The 18,531-nt window shown below is 40.3% G+C and overlaps 2 protein-coding genes across 13 annotated transcripts in view; one reads left to right on the top strand and one right to left on the bottom strand.

Annotated features, from left to right (window-relative positions):
• The window catches only part of ADPGK (ADP dependent glucokinase), a 128,914-nt gene that overhangs the window by 15,436 nt on the left and 94,947 nt on the right, over positions 1–18,531 (bottom strand). The gene's annotated exons all lie outside the window — the stretch shown is intronic.
• Positions 1–18,531, top strand: part of BBS4 (Bardet-Biedl syndrome 4) — a 164,466-nt gene that overhangs the window by 86,064 nt on the left and 59,871 nt on the right. For all 8 annotated transcript variants that reach the window (XM_084898034.1, XM_084898035.1, XM_084898033.1 and 5 more), the window contains 7 exons: positions 1,580–1,634; positions 2,529–2,597; positions 3,549–3,701; positions 3,787–3,958; positions 6,189–6,258; positions 6,878–7,019; positions 8,154–8,355. In XM_084898034.1, coding sequence (XP_084754160.1) covers positions 1,580–1,634; positions 2,529–2,597; positions 3,549–3,701; positions 3,787–3,958; positions 6,189–6,258; positions 6,878–7,019; positions 8,154–8,355 — 863 coding nt within the window. The remainder of the gene's footprint in view (positions 1–1,579; positions 1,635–2,528; positions 2,598–3,548; positions 3,702–3,786; positions 3,959–6,188; positions 6,259–6,877; positions 7,020–8,153; positions 8,356–18,531) is intronic.

The raw sequence follows: 18,531 nt of genomic DNA, 5'->3' as shown, positions 1-18,531 counted from the left end.
TTCCCAGAGCTGGTATGTCTTCCTTTTTTTTTGTTTAGTGTGGCTGTTTACCATGGCCTTTTGCTTAATGTGGAGAGCAGAGCATTAAGGCCCTTAGGATCATAAATTACACAGGAAATTATGCAGGTTGCCATTGTGCATACAGTGAGAACACGGGGAAAAAGAAATTCTACCAGAAGGAAACTGGCTAAAGCTACCCTGTTTCCCCGAAAATAAGACAGTGTCTTATATTAATTTTTGCTCCCAAAGATGCTCTAGGTCTTATTTTCAGGGATGTCTTATTTTCCCATGAAGAAGAATACGGTACACATTTATTGTTAATAGATAAAGGAAATTTATTACCTGTATACAGTACGGTAGTACGGTAGTTGTCAACACAAACCAGACAAACTGTGAATCCTACAGTATCAAGAATTTACTCATTTATTCAATGACAATCATGTCATCATCTTCTGGAACATCATCATAACAATCCAATTCCTGAATTTCCTGGTGAATTTCTTGTGACTCCATTTCTTTCAGAATCAGTGGACCAAATCTCTCATGTTTAGCAATAGCACTGTCTTTAAATGAGTACTTCTTGTCAAGGTAGCCTGCTTGCCGTGCATTTGCAATGCAACTGTCAGTGATTTTCTCCCATGAATTTTCTCCCATGAATTCTTCACCCATTTTGTGGGACTGTCATTTTGTCACAACTTCTTGCAGTTTAGGTTTCACAAAGTTTCCACGCTGATTTCTCTCCATTCTATTTTCAATGTAGTCATTAATTTCCATGCACGAATTGTCTTTGAATGGCTTATTTATTGCAATATCAAGAGTCTGGAGATAGGTCGTCATTCCTGCGGGCGGCCCTAGCGACCAGTTTACGGTAAATTAATTTTCATTCTGAGACAGAGCCTAGGGGAGCCTTATTTTCAGAGGGATGCCTTATATTTCACTTAGAAGGATGTTTTATTTTCGGGGAAACACGGTATGTATGTTTCATACTGGCATGGCTTATAAAGAATTATTCTTTAATTCTGTCAGTATAATGAAGACAGTCACACAAAATATTCAATAGGTTTTTGTCTTAGGACTTGAACTCTAAGAAATGGTCCTGAAAAAGAGTCTGAATTCTAAGTCCTATTTCTATCTTTTTTTTTTTTTTTTAAATATATTTTATTGTTTTTTTTACAGAGAGGAAGAGAAAGCGTTAGAGAGTCAGAAACATCGATGAGAGAATCATCGATCAGCTGCCTCCTGCACACCCCCAACTGGGGATGTGCCCGCAACCAATGTATGTGCCCTTGACCGGAATCAAACCTGGGACCCTTCAGTCCGTAGACTGAAGTTCTATCCACTGAGCCAAACCGGTTTCGGCCCTATTTCTATCTTGTTGAGCAATCCTCCCTTGTAGCCAGGGTTGAAATGACATACTATTGAAGGCAATTTCCCAATCGTCCTGGGGAATTTCCATGGAGAGTGGGACACACACTGTCTTTCAGATGTTGCATGAGGGCATGTTACTGTGCATGTGCCTCAGCATCTCATTCACATCTTGTTTCCTTTTGAGCATCTCTGTGTTATCTCTGTGTTGCAGGTTCTCACCAGAAAATACAGAACTTCTTACAACTTTAGGATTACTCTACTTACAGGTAAGAATTTTTTACTCATTCATGCATTGATGTTAGAAATACTTTTGGATTATGTGTATTGTGGTTTCCCTGCATTTTGATTTTATTTTAGCACTTTTCACTGAAGTTCATATGAAGCACACCAACCTTACTCTCTGCATTATTATATTCTTTATCTGTTAAAGAAATTAATTTTCTGCTTTCAAAAAAAGACTGAAATTATAATTTTTAAAGGAAAGCACATATATGAGAAATAACTGGTCACAAGGACTGTCATTTTGTTGTGGGGAGAGAGAGATACAAGTTAGCACTATTAGGGTTTTGGAGCTAAAGCCATTTCCGTTGTTCCTTTTTCCCAGCCAGGCCGTATAGGAAAGAGGAGGCAAAACATTGTCTAGAATAAGAAGTCTATCTCCTTCCTGAGTATGAATGAAATTCTTTTAGCTCAATCACTTATTAGCCTGAGAACCGGGGCCCAGAATCCTGGAGGGACCTCTAGTCGTCCCATTTCCCATCAACTCCCAAAGTTCACTGCTTGGCTGATCCTGCCTCCAGTTCTTCCTCTTTGGTAGCCTTTCTGTTTGTTTCATTTTTCTTTAAAAGGAATTTGGAGTTTACCCCTGGTCCTTCCTGGCTTTGTCTTGGGAGGTTGACCCCAAGGGAGATGAGGCTAACCAGCCCATTTCCTGCCAAGAGACATTAGTGTGGAGCATATTATGGCAGAGATAATTCCTGGCAAATAGGTACTTTGATCTTATCAAGGGACAACCTGGGGATTTTTAGTTTTCTTTTTCTATCTGGTATCAGTAGCTCTGTTTTGTAAAGAGAACTAAGAAAAGTCAGGGTGTAATTGGCCAGACTCCTGAACTGCTATCTCCTCGCTGATACAATTCTCTGGTTTGCTTTTTCTCCAAGGTTGGCATTTATCAGAAGGCATTTGAACACCTCGGAAATGCTCTAACTTATGACCCTGTCAACTACAAGGTACTGTAGGCTGTCAAACCCCAGAGCCTTCATATAGATGGTCCACTCCTAGAGGTGATCTGGCCCTTAAAAGCATTTTGAATACCTGAGAAATTACCTTTTACTTAGAAAAAATATTAATAAACATGGCTCTTTTCATTTGAAAATATTGTAAAGTGTTGGTGTTCTGCTTGTTATTTCTCAAAAGAGCACATTTGTTATAACAGACCTATCGATATAACTTATGCAGAAAGCAAAATTGTAGTACTGGTAAAGTTTTATATATTTATGAAATTAGCAAAGCCTCCACAACTATAAAAATACTTCTGGTGAAATGATTTCTAGTTTCTTAATGAATTTTCAGTTACAACCTTGTCTAGATATGTCTTTAGGGGTGAGAAGATCATTAGGTGAATGAATGTCATTGAGGGAGATGCAGCAAAACAGGCTGTGAAGGATACAGACTCAGTCCTATCTCAGTCACATTAGCCTGACTCCATCAGCTCCCCACCTGAACCCTGGACTGATGAAGCCTAAAGCTGTGTCACCTTTGTGCTGTGGCAGAAGGAACTATACTTTAAGTGGCAATGAAAGGAGTATTTGAGTTGTCTGGAGCAGCACTTAATGTATCAACTAGGGGCTACAGGGAACAGATTAAAGATAGTGTGCTCAGAAATATTGCCTTCTCTAGTTAGAAGTTGGAAGAAGTAGGAAACAAATGAGCTGGGTAAAGTCAGTGACATTTTATCTTTTTTTTTCTTTTTCTTTTTTCTGTACTGTGCCAAAGAGAGCCAGAGTCTGGGATGCAGGGATTTCTCATGAGCATTTGTTCCCAATAGCTTGAATATATTTTATATGTCTCTGGAAGTTCTCAGTCATGATGTGCATTATCTACACCCAGGAAGGCTCCTTCACTACTACAGCCTTTTGGGAATGACTGAATTATCAACTTCCCATATCCTGTGTTTTCAGGCAATCTTGGCAGCAGGCAGCATGATGCAGACCCATGGAGACTTTGATGTTGCCCTCACCAAATACAGAGTTGTAGCTTCTGCTGTTCCAGAAAGTCCTCCACTTTGGAATAATATTGGAATGTGTTTCTTTGGCAAGAAGAAATATGTAGCAGTGAGTGTCTCCTCACCTTCCTTCTTTGTGCTATTGGGTCTGCCCAGCTTGTCCCACCCTCATCAAGTGCTCCTCTCTCCTGCAGGCTATCAGCTGCCTGAAACGAGCCAACTATTTGGCACCCTTTGATTGGAAGATTCTCTATAATCTGGGCCTTGTTCACTTGACCATGCAGCAGTATGCATCAGCTTTCCATTTTCTCAGTGCAGCCATCAACTTCCAGCCAAAGATGGGGGAACTGTACATGCTCTTGGCTGGTAAGAGACTATTGTGTGGAAACTGTCTCCACAGTCTATAATAAGGGGGGAAATGAATTAGAATCATTGGAGGTGAGTGGCTACCCTGTAGAAGCCATTCCCTTGCAGGTCCCATAGGAATCTGGATTATTGTGCTAGAGCTTGAAAAACAATGAAGAAAATAATGAGAAAGCATTTGGTTGTTTCTAACTTGGGGCAATTTCACTCAAAGACCAACATGCTAAATCAAGATCATACCTAATTTATCTTTTACCAAAATGGCCAGATTATTATATCTCTGAGTGCATAATAACCTGGCCACTCAGTGTATATACTATATAATAAAAGGCTAATATGCAAATTGTCCCCTCAACCAGGAGTTCGACCAGCAGACAGGCCAGCCAACTGCCCATGTCCCCTCCCCCTGGCCAGGCTGGCTGGACCCCACCCATGCACGAATTTATGTACCGGGCCTCTAATATATATACAGAATGGCCAGATTATTATGCATTCAGAGATCATAATAATCTGGCCACTCAGTGTATATAAAAGCCTAAGCAACGATTACAATCGAACAACCAAAACGATTGGTTGACCTGTCACTATGATGCACACTGATCACCAGGGTACAGACACTCAATGCAGGAGCTGCCCTCTGGTAGTCATTGCGCTCCCACAGCCAACCTCCCACAGCCAGCTAAACTCCCCCTGTTCCTCACCCCCTGCTGGCACACCTCCTGCAGTCCCTCACCGTCTGGCAGGCCCCATCCTGCAGGCCCCGTCCAGCATCTGGCAGGCCCTATCCAGCAGCTGGTAGACCTGGCTCCAATCGGGAATGGGTGAGACAACCTGCATAGGCCCTGATCATTGGACAGCCCTAGGGACCCCACCTGTGTACGCATTTTGTGCACCGGGTCTCTAATCTATAATAATAAAAGGGTAATATGCTAATTAGATCGGACATCATTCCAGACATCATTCTGGATGTCCTTCCAGATGAAGCCAGGGCCAGAGGGAAGTCTGGGTCTTGGGTGTGTACCAGTGGTCAGAGGGAAATATGGGTCCCAGGTGCCAGAGGGAAGTCAATATCAGTAGCCAGGGGACGGAAGGCCTACTCTTGCATGAATTTTGCGCCTTAGGCCTCTAGTGTGTGTGTGTGTGTGTATATATATATATATATATATATATATATATATATATGTGTGTGTGTGTGTGTGTGTGTGTGTGTGTGTGTGTGTGTGTGTATATATATATATATATATATTTTTTTTTTTTTTTTTGAGCCCAGCTAAGTTCCAGATATCATTTAGTGTACAAGAGATATATCTTATAGGGTTGACGAGGGGGTTGCATAATTAAGTAACTGGGAGTTTGAAGAGCCACAGGAAGGAGCTACCTTTCTCAGAATCCCAGGCCTGTGGTGCTGGAGGCCAAGGTGGGGCGTGGCTGGGCTGGGAGCTCTTAGTTGTGAGCTGGGACTTTCCCTCACCTGCCTTCGCTGCTGGTGTGGAGGTTTCCTAGCAGAGTGTTTCTCCTGCCACTTGGCAGAAGAAATCTATGATCCTTCTGGGCAAGTGGCAGCAGCCATCAGGAGTGCTCACAGCCACCACTGCCATGTGGGGGCATACAGGCCGCCCTCTACCAGGCCTGCCGCCCCCGCCTTGTCCCCGCTGCCATTATGTCCCCAATGCTGCAAGTCCCCGCCCACCTATGCCTTCTGTGTGCACAGCCTGCAAATCTGTTGTTACTATGATGGTGTTCGACTAATTTGCCTATTACCCTTTCATTAAGTGAGGCTTCCAGAAAATACTGATTTAAAAAGTGAGATTGTCCTGGTGCTAAACAAATTTTAAAGATCAGGATTATGGGTGATTGGGGGCCAGTGAGGATTCTTAAGCAGGATAGTGTCATTTTCAGATTTGTTTGAAAGTTGTTGAGAAACCTGGCAGCATTGTGACAAGTGGATGGGTACAGATGAGGACATTGCCACAGCCAGAAACAACTTGGGCAGTGTCAGAAAAGAAACTGCAAAAAATTGTGTTCAGATAACTTGGCAACTGATTGACTGCAGAAGGGAACTGTTGAAGATGACACCAGGAAACTAAGCTGAGTGAGTAGATGGTGGTGCTAGACACTAAGGAGGCAAAGGAGCAGTTATGTTGGGGGAACTGAATGAACTGTGGTCTTGAAACATTCCTTCTGCTTTCTAAGCTGGGTTCTCCAGTCTCAGTCCTCACTTTCTTTGTTTCAGTGGCTTTGACCAATCTGGAAGATACAGAGAATGCCAAGAGAGCTTATGACAAAGCAGTCCGCCTGGATAAGTAAGCTGCACCTTGGGGAATAGTATTGGGGAGAGCTAGACTCTCCAAAGCCAAGAAGTGGCATTAGACAACTGGCTTTGCCCGAGTCAGTCCAGTTGCTTGCTCTCCATAGGCTTTGTGCACATGGCATGTGTGGAAGGATGTGCTACTAAGCCTGCAGTGGAACCGACACTGCCACTTTCTAAGAAAGTGTTTCTGGCCCTAAGTTTAGTAGTTAGGAGACCAGAGAAAGTCAGAGCTGGCAGTGGACTTTGGTTACTGGGCTAGATGGAATATCAGATGCAGCTCTGGGCTCAGTTTAATCTAAGATAAATGTGACTCTCTCCATATTTATTCCACTGACATTGGCTAGGCAGCAGGGTAGGAATCACTTCTTCAACCCACCTTGGTGGTCCCTGTTGAGGGCTGAGATGTCAGACTTGGTCCTGATTGTGGGCAATTATCCTTGATTCTTTCCCACAAATCCACACATATTGTAGCATGTGTGTTCCTCTTACCTTGCTGCAGAATGGAGAAATCTCTACTTACAATCAGTTTTGTTTTTTATGTAATGAGAAAATCTAAATGACCATTGATTGTGAAGCCTAAGTTTCATAGAATCCTTGTCTGTTTGCCATAGGTATAACCCTTTAATCAACCTGAACTATGCTGTGCTGCTATACAACCAGGGTGAGAAGAGGGATGCCCTAACCCAGTATCAGGAGATGGAGAAGAAAGTCAACCTACTCAAGGACAGTAGCTCTCTAGAATATGACTCTGAGGTATTTTTTTAAAAAAATATTTTTTTATTAAATATGTTTTTATTAAATATGCATGAAATTTGTGCAAGGGGCTCGGCCCTCACAGCTGCAGCTTTGTCCAGGAGGTCATCTGGCCGGTCATCTGGTCTAATTAGCATATTGTGCTTTTATTATTATAGATATAAATGAGGAAGAAAGAAGTAGAGAGATGCTGAAACCGGTTTGGCTCAGTAGATAGAGCGTCGGCCTGCAGACTGAAGGGTCCCAGGTTCGATTCCGGTCAAGGGCATATACCTTGGTTGTGGGCATATCCCTGGTGGGGGGTGTGTAAGAGGCAGATGATCGATGATGATTCTCTCTCATCGATGTTTCTACCTCTCATCTCTCTCCCTTCCTCTCTATAAAAAATCAATAAAATATATATTAAAAAAAAGAAGTAGAGCAATAAAAACATCAATGATGAGACAGAATCATTGATTGGCTGCCTTCTGCATGCCCCACATGTGGATCAATCTCGAAACCTGGGCATGAGCTCCAATCAGGAACGGAACCTGTAACCTCATGGTTCACAGGTCAATGCCCAACTGCTGAGCTGACACTCAACCAACTGAGCCGCACTGGCCACGGCATGAGATATGTCTTTTATTAGCTTCTAAGGAGCCATAAGCAAGCTGTCAGTACACTTTTGATCAAACACAAATAATTCAAAGATAATCTGTTATAAGCTCATGCCTATTTTTTTTCAGGCTGTCAATTAGTGACAGCCTGAAAAAAAAAGAAAAAAAAACAAACAAAAAAAACAACTTTCCTAGAAGAAAATAGTAAGAGGAAATTCAGGCTTACTGAACCTGTTATTGATAATATAACCTCTCTGAGTTGAGGCCCATATCTCATTGTAGCTTCCTCCCAGTAACATACCAAACTTGAATTGTTAGGTTTGAGATCTTGTATGAACTTTCTTGCCTCAATAAGGGCAGTCTGTGATTTCTGCTGTTTGAGAAATATTTCCTTGTAATAAGTATTTCCTCCCTCAAATGCTAGTACCAGTAGTCACTATTTCAGCTATAACCCACCAGGTGGAAGGCGTAGGAAGCAGGTAGGCTTGTCTCTGCCGGTCATACCTTGATTCTTTTTTTCTTCACATGTGGGTTCAAGATGGTGGAGATGGCTCAGAAGTTGGGAGCTGCTCTCCAGGTTGGGGAGGCACTGGTCTGGACAAAATCAGTCAAAGATCCCAAATCAAAGCAACGGACAACTTCAACTAGCAAAGCTTCCGGTTTCCAGCAGCCTCTGGGCTCTAATCAAGCTCTAGGACAGGCAATGTCTTCAGCGGCTGCATACAGCAAGCTACCCTCAGGTAGGAGGTTACACACAATGCCATAAAGATCTCATGGTCATAGTCACATGTACCAGTGAAGAGGTTACACCTTTGAATGAAGTCTGTACTTTTCAGACTCAGAACCTGTCCAATGTAATATTGTTCGGAAGGGAGAAAAAGTCTTAAGGTAGCCAAATTGGCATTAGTTTCTTTAAAGCAAGTTCTATATTAGGTAACAGTTACTGGCAGGCTTAATTGGATGGTTAGCATACTGGGTCTTTACAATATTCAAATTTAGAAATATATTACAGTACTTTCTATTATATAGTCTTGTTTTAAATCTCACTGCCTTATCATAAGTTGACATGGTGCAGATAATTAAAGATTTCTTTTAGTTACTCATTGAAGGCAAACTTGACTGTTTGCTTCATTTCTTGTTATGGCCTAACTTCACAGCTGCAAAGATATACCACAGTTCCAGTGATGCTAGAAAACATGGGGTTTCTTGAAATTCAACAGAATTCTTTGGGAATTCTGGAACAAGAATTCAAGTCACCATCTCTTCCTCTGGAGTTGAAGCCCATGTGGAAGCATGTCCAAGTGAAGCAGCAGCACAAATAAGAGAAAAATAGGAATAGGATGACCATAGAGTAGGGGTTTCTCTGGTGATGATTAAGAAAGGTCACATGACAGGTAGAGTGGAGGTCAGCACATTCCTTGGGAACCACAGAACCCAGCATATGTTGTGATGATCATGTGGAGCCTGAGGTCTCTGTAGTCATCATTGGTCCCCATCACCTCACCCAGGAAATGAGAAGCCAGCCAGACAGATCCTTTAAGAATTGGTTCTAAGTATGTAGTTCTAAGAGCCAGCAGGGTACTTTAAAAATTTTTTAAATTTGCTTTAAAAATTTTTTTTGTTATTTTAAAATTTTTTATTTAAAAAATGTTTTAATTTTTTATTAATTTCAGAGAGATAAAAATATCAATGGTGAGATATAATTATTGATCAGCTGCCTCCTGTATGCCCTCTACGGGGGATCAAGCCTGAAACCTAGGATGTGCCCTGACCAGGAATTGAACCATAACCTCCTGGTTCATGGGTTGACATTCAACTACTGAGCCACACCAGCTGGGCTTGAAAGAACTTTTGTTTCCTGGCTGATCCATATATCTGTTGTCTACAAGAAACCCACTTGAGAAAAAAAGACGCACACAGACTGAGGGTGAAGGGATGGAAAAAAGTTTTCCAGGCGAATAGAAATAAAAAAAAAAGCTGGGGTAGCAATACTTATTATATATCTGACTAATTAGACCTCAAAGTGAAGGAGAAGGAAGTGTAAGCAGAAGGAAGGAAATAATATAAATTAGAGCGGAGATGAACGACATAGAGACCAAAGAAACAAAACAAGAGATAATGAAGGCCACTTCATAATACTAAAGGGAGCAATCCAACAAGAAGAAATAACCCTGGTAAACATATATGCACCCAACACGGGAGCACCCAAATACATAAAAAAGCTGCTGGAGGACATTAAGGGAGAGATTAATAGCAATACAATCATAGTAGGAGATTTTAATACTCCACTATCACCTTTGGACAAATCATCTAAACAAAAAATCAGCAAAGAAATATCAATCCTAAATGACTCACTAGACCAGATGGAATTAATCGACATCTTCAGAACATTCCACCCCAAAGCCACAGAACATACATTCTTCTCAAGTGCACATGGGACATTCTCAAAGATAGACCACATGTTGGGACATAGGCAAAGTCTCTTCAAATTCAAGAAGATAGAAATCATATCAAGCATCTTCTCAGATCATAGTGGCATAAAACTGGAAATTAACTATAATAAAAATAATCCAAAGAAATCAAACACATGGAGATTAAACAGCATGCTATTAAACAAGGACTGGGTTACCAGAGAAATCAAGGAAGAAATTAAAAACATCCTGGCAACAAATGACAATGAAAATACAACAATCCAAAATCTATGGGACACAGCAAAAGCAGTTTTGAGAAGGAAGTTCATATCTCTGCAAGCCTATTGCAAAAAGCAAGAAAAAATGGTAACAAATTATCTAACTCTATAACTCAAAGAGTTAGAAAAAGAGCAACAAGAAAAGCCCAGTGTAAGCAGAGGGAAGGAAATAATAAAAATTAGAACGGAGATGAACGACATAGAGACCAAAGAAACAATACATAAGATCAACAAAACCAAGAGCTGGTTCTTTGGATAAACAAGATTGATGAACCTCTATCCAGGCTAACCAAGAAACAAAGAGAAAGGACCCAAATAAACAAAATCAGAAATGAAAGGTGAAATAACAAAAGGCCCCGCCAAAATACAAAGGATTGTAACAAAATTCTACAAATAACTCTATTCCAACAAACTGGACAACCTGGAGGAAATGGACAGATTCCTAGAAAAATACAAACTTCCAAAATTCAATCAGGAAGAATCTAAAAACCTCAATAGACCAGTGACTTGGGAAGAAATTGAAACAGTTATCAAAAAACTTCCAGCAAACAAAAGCCCAGGGCCAGATGGCTTCACAGGAGAGTTTTACTAAACATTCAAGGAAGAACTAAAACCTATCCTTCTCAGACTATTCCAAAAAATCCAAGAGCAAGGAACACTTCCAAACTCCTTCTATGAAGCCAGCATCACCCTAATACCAAAACCAGATAAAGACAACTCAATAAAAGAGAATTATAGGCCAATATCCCTCATAAACTTAGATGCCAAAATCCTCAACAAAATTCTAGCAAATCGGCTCCAGCGGAACATCAGAAAGATCATACACCACGACCAAGTAGGATTTATTCCGGGAATGCAAGGATGGTACAATATCCGCAAATCAATAAACGTGATACATCACATAAACAAATTGAAAGATAAAAATCATATAGTCATATCAATTGATGCAGAAAAAGCATTTGATAAAATCCAACAACCTTTCCTGATAAAAACACTCAACAAGGTGGGAGTACCTCAACATAATACAAGCTATATATGATAAACCCACAGCCAACATCATACTCAGTGGGCAAAAACTAAAACCATTCCCTCTAAGAATAGGAGCAAGACAGGGATGCCCACTCTCACCACTCCTGTTTGACATAGTACTGGAAGTACTAACCATTGCAATTAGACAAGAAGAGGAAATAAAAGACATCCAAATTGGAAAAGAAGAAGTAAAATAATCCTTATTTGCAGATGACATGATATTATACATAAAAAAACCAAAAGACTCCATAAAAAAACTAATAGACTTAATAAATGAATTTGGCAATGTAGCAGGATACAAAATTAATGCCAAGAAATCTATAGCATTTCTATACACCAATAGTAAACTTGCAGAAACAGAGACTAAAAAGCAATCCCATTTACCATCGCACCAAAAAAATTAAGATACCTTGGAGTAAACTTAACTAAGGAGGTAAAAGACCTATACATAGAAAACTACATGACACTGAAAAAAGAGATAGAGGAAGATGTAAACAGATGGAAGAACATACCATGTTCCTGGATTGGTAGAATCAACATCATCAAAATGTCCAAACTTCTCAAAGCAATCTATAGGTTCAATGCACTCCCCATTAAAATACCAATGGCATATTTCACTGACGTAGAAAAAACTCTTCAAAAGTTCATTTGGAACAACAAAAGACCCCGAATAGCCACAGCAATCCTGAAAAAGAAGAGTAAAGTAGGAGGGATCTCAATACCAGATTTCAAGCTGTATTACAAAGCCACTGTTCTCAAAACAGCCTGGTACTGGCACAAGAACAGACATATAGATCAATGGAATAGAATTGAGAACCCAGATATCAACCCAAATCACTATGCTCAGTTAATATTTGACAACGGAGGCATGAACATACAGTGGAGTCAAGACAGTCTCTTCAATAAATGATGCTGGGAAAATTGGACAGATACATGCAAAAGAATGAAACTAGATCACCAACTTACACCATACACAAAAATAAACTCAAAATGGATACAGGACTTAAACATCAGACGGGAAACCATAAAAATACTAGAGGCATCCACGGGCAGCAAAATCTCAGACATATGCCAAAAGAACTTCTTCACTGATACTGCCACTAGGGCAATGGAAGCTAAATAGAAAATAAACAAATGGGACTACACCAAAATAAAAAGCTTTTTTACAGCATAAGAAACCATCAATAAAACAACAAGAAAGCCCCCAACATGGGAGAACATATTTGCAAATGTTATCACTGATAAAGATTTAATCTCCAACATCTACAGACAGCTTATACAACTTAATAGAAGGAAGATAAATGACCCAATTAAAAATGGGCAATGGATCTAAATAGAATCTTCTCAAAAGAAGACAGAAGGAAGGCCAAAAGGCACATGAAAACATGCTCAAAGTCATTAATTATCCGAGACATGCAAATCAAAACAACAATGTGGTACCATCTCACACCTGTCAGAATGGCCAACATCAAGAAATCAACAAACGACAAGTGTTGGTGAGGTTGCGGAGAAAAAGGAACCCTCGTGCACTGCTGGTGGGAATGTAGACTGGTGCAACCACTGTGGAGAACAGTATGGAGTTTCCTCAAAAAACTGAAAATGGAACTCCCATTTGACCCAGTAATCCCACTCCTAGGAATATATCCTAAGAAGCTAGAAACACCAATCAGAAAGGATATATGCACCCCCATGTTCATAGCAGCACAATTTACAATAGCTAGGATTTGGATTCAGCCTAGATGCCCATCAGCAGATGATTGGATCCAAAAACTATGGTACATCTACACAATGGAATATTATGCTGCCTTAAAAAAGAAGAAATTCTCATCATTTGCAGCAACCTGGATAGAATTGGAGAACATCATGCTGAGTGAAATAAGCCAGTCAATGAAAGAGAAACACCACATGACCTCACTTATTTATGGATGATAGAGAACTTATAAACTGAAGAACCAAAAGATAGATATAGAGACAGTAAAGCAACAAGCAGACTGCCAGTTTACAGTGGGGAGGTTAGGGAGATCTGGGGGAGATAATAGATCAACCGAAGGACTTATATACATGCATGTAAGTACAGCCAATGGACACAAAACTCTTGGGAGAGTGGGTACATATGGGAGGGGGGGCAATGGTAAAATACATACACAGATAATAATTTAATAAAAATTAAAAAAAGAAAGATACAAGAAATTTAAAAAAAAAAATAGATATACAGAAATATAGCTAAAAAAGACAATAAATTATAATGAAATTCTAAAAAATATTCAATTAGCACTTTCCTCCCCTAAAAAAAATGGACTAGAAAGGAAGAATGAAGGAACAAAAAAGAAAAAGCTGGAACAAAGAGAAAATAAATAACAAATTTTAAATGTAAATCAAATCATGATAATAATTACATGAAAGTGTAACTAGACTAAAAAATATAATTGGATTAAGCATTCCGATTAAAAAGCAGAGAAAGAATTAAAGAAGGAAAAAAGCCCAGTTATCTGGATTGAAATAAAAAGGATGGAAAAATACATATAAACTATGGGCATAAGAAGTCTGTAATAATGTCTAGAGTACTGTATTAATGTCATATAGACTTCAGAATACAGAGTATTACTAGAAATCGACTAATTTGCCTGACAAAGAATTCAAATAAGGATGCTCACCAAACTTAAGTTTGGTGAGCAAACTTAACCGTGCAATTGAGGAACTTAGGGAGCATTTCAACAAAGAAGGTTTAATAAAGAACCAAGCAGAGCTAAAAAATATAATAACTGAAATGAAAAACACACTAGATGGAATTAACAGAAGTACAGAAGAATGGATTAGTGATCTAAAGGATAGACTAGTGGAAATCAATCATCAGAATAGTGAAAAGAAAAAAGCGATATTTTAAGAGACCTATGACATAATCAGTGACAGAAACATTCACATTATAGGGATCTCAGAAGGTGAAGAAAGAAAGGAACAGAAACTTTACTAGAAATGATGACTGAAACTTTCCTAACCTGGGAAAGGAAATAGACATCCAGGTCCAGGAAGTACACAGTTACAAACAGATGAACTCAAAAGATACCCACACTAAGACACATTATAATTATAATGGGAAAAGTTAGAGACACTTTTGAATGCAGCAAAGGAAAATAACTAATTATATGACAAATGAAACCTCATAAGGTTATCAGCCAATTTCTCAGCAGAAATTTTAGAGGCCAGAGGGAGTGGCAGGACATCTTTAAAGTGCTGAAAGAAAGGAACCTACAACCCAGAATAATTTACCTGACAATATTATCATTCAGAATTGGAGAAATAGTTTCTCAGACAAGCAAAAACAAAGGAGTTCATCAGCTTATTAAATCAGCTTTATAAGAAATGTTTAGCAGAAAAGGAAAGTCCATAACTACAAAATAAATATGAAAAAAGAAAACATTCACAAACCAAATATTTAATAAATACAGCAAATCAGTCATTTCAAAAGCTATTATAAAAGACAAAAATACTAAACTCAACCCAAACTATAATAAGTAGTTAGGAGACACACAAGACAAAGATTGGTAGTTATAAAATAGTCACAGAGATATAAAGTACATCACAGGGAACATAGTCAACAAAATTGTAATAAATATGTATAGTGTCAGGTGGGTACTAGACATATCAAAGTATCACTTTGTAAAATATATAAATGTCTAACCTCTATGTTATATATCTGAAATTAATCCTATATAATAAAGAGCTAATATGTAAATGGTCATCACGCCCTCGTACCATAATGGCTCAGACACTAAACACTGAGGAGAGAGGGATGGGGACTAGCCAGGCACAAATGAGCTTATGAGATAGGAATGTGGACCAGCCAGGCTGTGACCCAAGATAAAGACAAGCTGCCTGCCCTGCAGTCCTGGGCACCAGAAGCTGGGGCTGTGGCTTGGGAGGGGGACAAGCCACACACCCTGTGGTCCCAGGTGCCAGCGGGTGTGCCTGTGGCCTGGGAGAGGGACAGGTCACCTGCCCTGCGGTCCTGGGTTCCAGAAGCTTCACCTGTGCCTATGGCCCAGGAGAGGGACAAGCCACCCACCTATGGCCCCAGAGGCCTGTGGCTGCAGCCCAGAAGAGGAACAAGCCGTGTGGTCATGGGACCAGCGCCTATAGCTGTGGCCTGGTGAAGCTCTCTGCCCACTGTCCCCTGTGGTTGCAGCCAGCCTGGGCAAAACCGGCCTGGGTCATGAGTGCCTGTGGCTGGCCAGAAGTGGGTCCCAGGTGTGGGGCAAGGCATAAGTGGTTAGGAGTGGTCAGGCAGGCAGAGGGTTTAGGGATGATCAGGCAGGCAGGCAGGTGAGCAGTTAGGAGCCAGCAGTCCTGGGTTGCGAGAAGCAGTCAGACATTCCCCAAGGGGTCCTGGATTGGAGAGGGTGCAGGCCGAGCTGAGGGACCCCCCATGCATGAATTTTGTGCCCTGAGCCTCTAGTATAAAATAATATTGAAAGTGAACTCTAGTGGAAAAATAAAAATACACATTTTTAAAAAACAAACAAACATAAAAGATCTAAAAATGACATAAAAAAACAGGAGTGTGGGCCCTAGCCAAGTAGCTCAGTTGATTAGAACATAATCCTAATAAGCCAAAGTTATAGGCTCTATGCCAGTCAGGGCACATACAAGAATCAACCAACGAATGCATAAATAAGTGGAACAACAAATCGATGTCTCTTTCTCTTGCTCCCTTCTTTCCTCTCTCCCCTCCCTCCCTCTTTCTCTCTAAATATCAATAATAATTTAAGAAAATGTACAAAGTATGGAGGGAGGAATAAAAATGTCCTTTTAGAATGTACTTAAATGCTTATCAGCTTAAAATAGGCTGTTGTAGATACAAAATGATATACACAAACCTCATAGTAACCACAAACCAAAGACCTACAAAAGATACACAAAGAATAAAGAGAAAAGAACCTAAACAAAACTCTAAAGGAAATCAGCTCACCACAATGCAAGAGCTCAAGAGAAGAAGAAAGGAATAGAACTACAAAAACAACTAACAAAATGGCAGTAAGTACATCCTCCCTATCCTACATAATAAAAGAGTAAAATAACCATCACTCCGCTACACCCACAGCCGCATCTACCAGCCAATCAGAGCAAGTATGCAAATAAACCCAACCAAGATGGCTACTGGCCACAGAGAACAGGAGGGAGGCTTGGGTTTCCTAGGCAATGGAGGAAGCAAAGCTTTCCGCCTGTCCTTGCCTGCCTAAGCCTCCACTCAAGGCTACAAAGTTTCAATTATAGAAGGTAAACAAATCCAAACAAGTGGCAGCAGCCACGAAGCTGGAAAGAACAGGAGGCTAGGGTTGCCCCTGGCAATGGAGGAAGCAAAGCTTTCTGCACACCCTGGCTGTCCCAGGCCTCCAAACATCTACAAAGTTTCCATTGTAAAAGGTAAATAAATTCCAGATACCAGGGCCTCCACTTGGGTCTCCAGGGGATGTGGCCAGCCTGCAAACCACCACAGGCCCCTCGCTCAGGCTGCCCCACACCCCAAGGGAGCCCCCACCCTAATCCAGGACACCCTTCAGGGCAAACCAGCCCACTTGTGCACCAGGCCTCTATCCTATCTAATAAAAGAGTAATATGCACATTGATCATTACTCCAACCCACAATATGACTGCCCCCATGTGGTCAAAAATCCTGCCCCTATGTGGACATAAGATGGCCACCACAAGATGGCCAGCAGGGGAGGGCAGTTGGGAGGGACCAGGCTTGCAAGGGAGGGCAGTTGAGAGGGACCAAGCTTCAAGGGGGGGCAGTTGGAGGCAATCAACCCTGGAGGGGAGGGCAGTTAGGGGTGACCAGGCCAGCAGAGGAAGAAGTTAGGGGCAAATAGACTAGCAGGGGAGCAGTTAGACATCAATCAGGCTTTCATGGGATCAGGCTGGCAGGCAGAAGAAGTTAGGGGCAATCAGGAAGGCAGGCAGGCAAGCAGTTGGGAGCCAGCAGTCCTGGATTGTGAAAGAGATGTCTGACTGCCCATTTAGGCCCAATCCCAGTGGGCAGTTGGACATCCCTCGAGGGGACCCAGATTGGAGAGGGTGCAGGCTGGGCTGAGGGACACCACCCCCCCGCCCCCGTGCATGAATTTCATGCACCGGGCCTCTAGTACTTAATAATTACTTTAAATATAAATGGGTTAAATGCTTTAATAACAAGACAAAGGGTTGCTGAATGGATTAAAAAGATGACCCATTTATACACTCCTTACTACAAGAAACTCACTTCAAATTGAAAGAACTGAAAATGAAGGAATGGAAAAATATATTTCATGCAAATATAAATGAAAAGGCTGGGCTAGCAAAACTCATATTAAACAGAAAATACTTTAAAACGAATAAAAAAAAACCCCACAAAGAACATTACTTAATTATAAAGGGGGCAATCCAAGAAGAGGCTATAACTGATAAATGTATACACACTCAATATAGGAGCACCTAAATATATAAAGCAAACATTAATGTACATAAAAGGAGAAATTCACATAATACAATAATAGAGGATTTTAATACTTCACTCAACTCAGTGGAGAAAATTAATAAGGAAATAATGGTCTTAAATGCCACATTAGACCAGATTGACCTAATAAACATTTATAGAGCACTGCATCTCAAAACTACATAATATCACATTCTTTTCAATTATACATGGAACATTCTCCAAGATAAAATATTAGGCTATAAAACGTGCTTCAACATATTCATGAAGATTTAAATCATATCAAGCATCTTTTCTGGCCACAAACATGAAACTAGAAATCAATCATAGGAAGAAAACTGTAAAAAAACAAATACATGGGAGATTAATCAACATGCTACTAACCAACTAATGGACCAAAGAGGAAATCAAATAGGACATTAAAAACTACCTTGAGACAAATAAAAATGAAAACAACTTTTCAGAATTTATGGATGCAGTAAAAGGAGTTCTAAAAGGGAAATTCATAGCTATACCAGCCTACCTCAAGAAAAAAATCTCCACAAAAAAATTCGAAATAAACAATCTAACTTTATGCTTAAAGGAACAAAATCCACAGTAAACAGAAGGCAAGAAATAAGATCAGAGCAGAAACAAACAAAGATAAAAATATAATAGAAAAGATCAGTGAAACTAAAGTGGTTCCTTAAAAAGATAAACAAAATTGTCAAACCTTTAGCCAAACTCATC

This window comes from Pipistrellus hanaki, assembly GCF_964339955.1.
Source record: "Pipistrellus hanaki genome assembly, chromosome: 1".
Classification (NCBI taxonomy): domain Eukaryota; kingdom Metazoa; phylum Chordata; class Mammalia; order Chiroptera; family Vespertilionidae; genus Pipistrellus; species Pipistrellus hanaki.
Note: the sequence above shows the minus strand (reverse complement) of the source record. Positions and strands in the feature narration are given on the sequence as shown.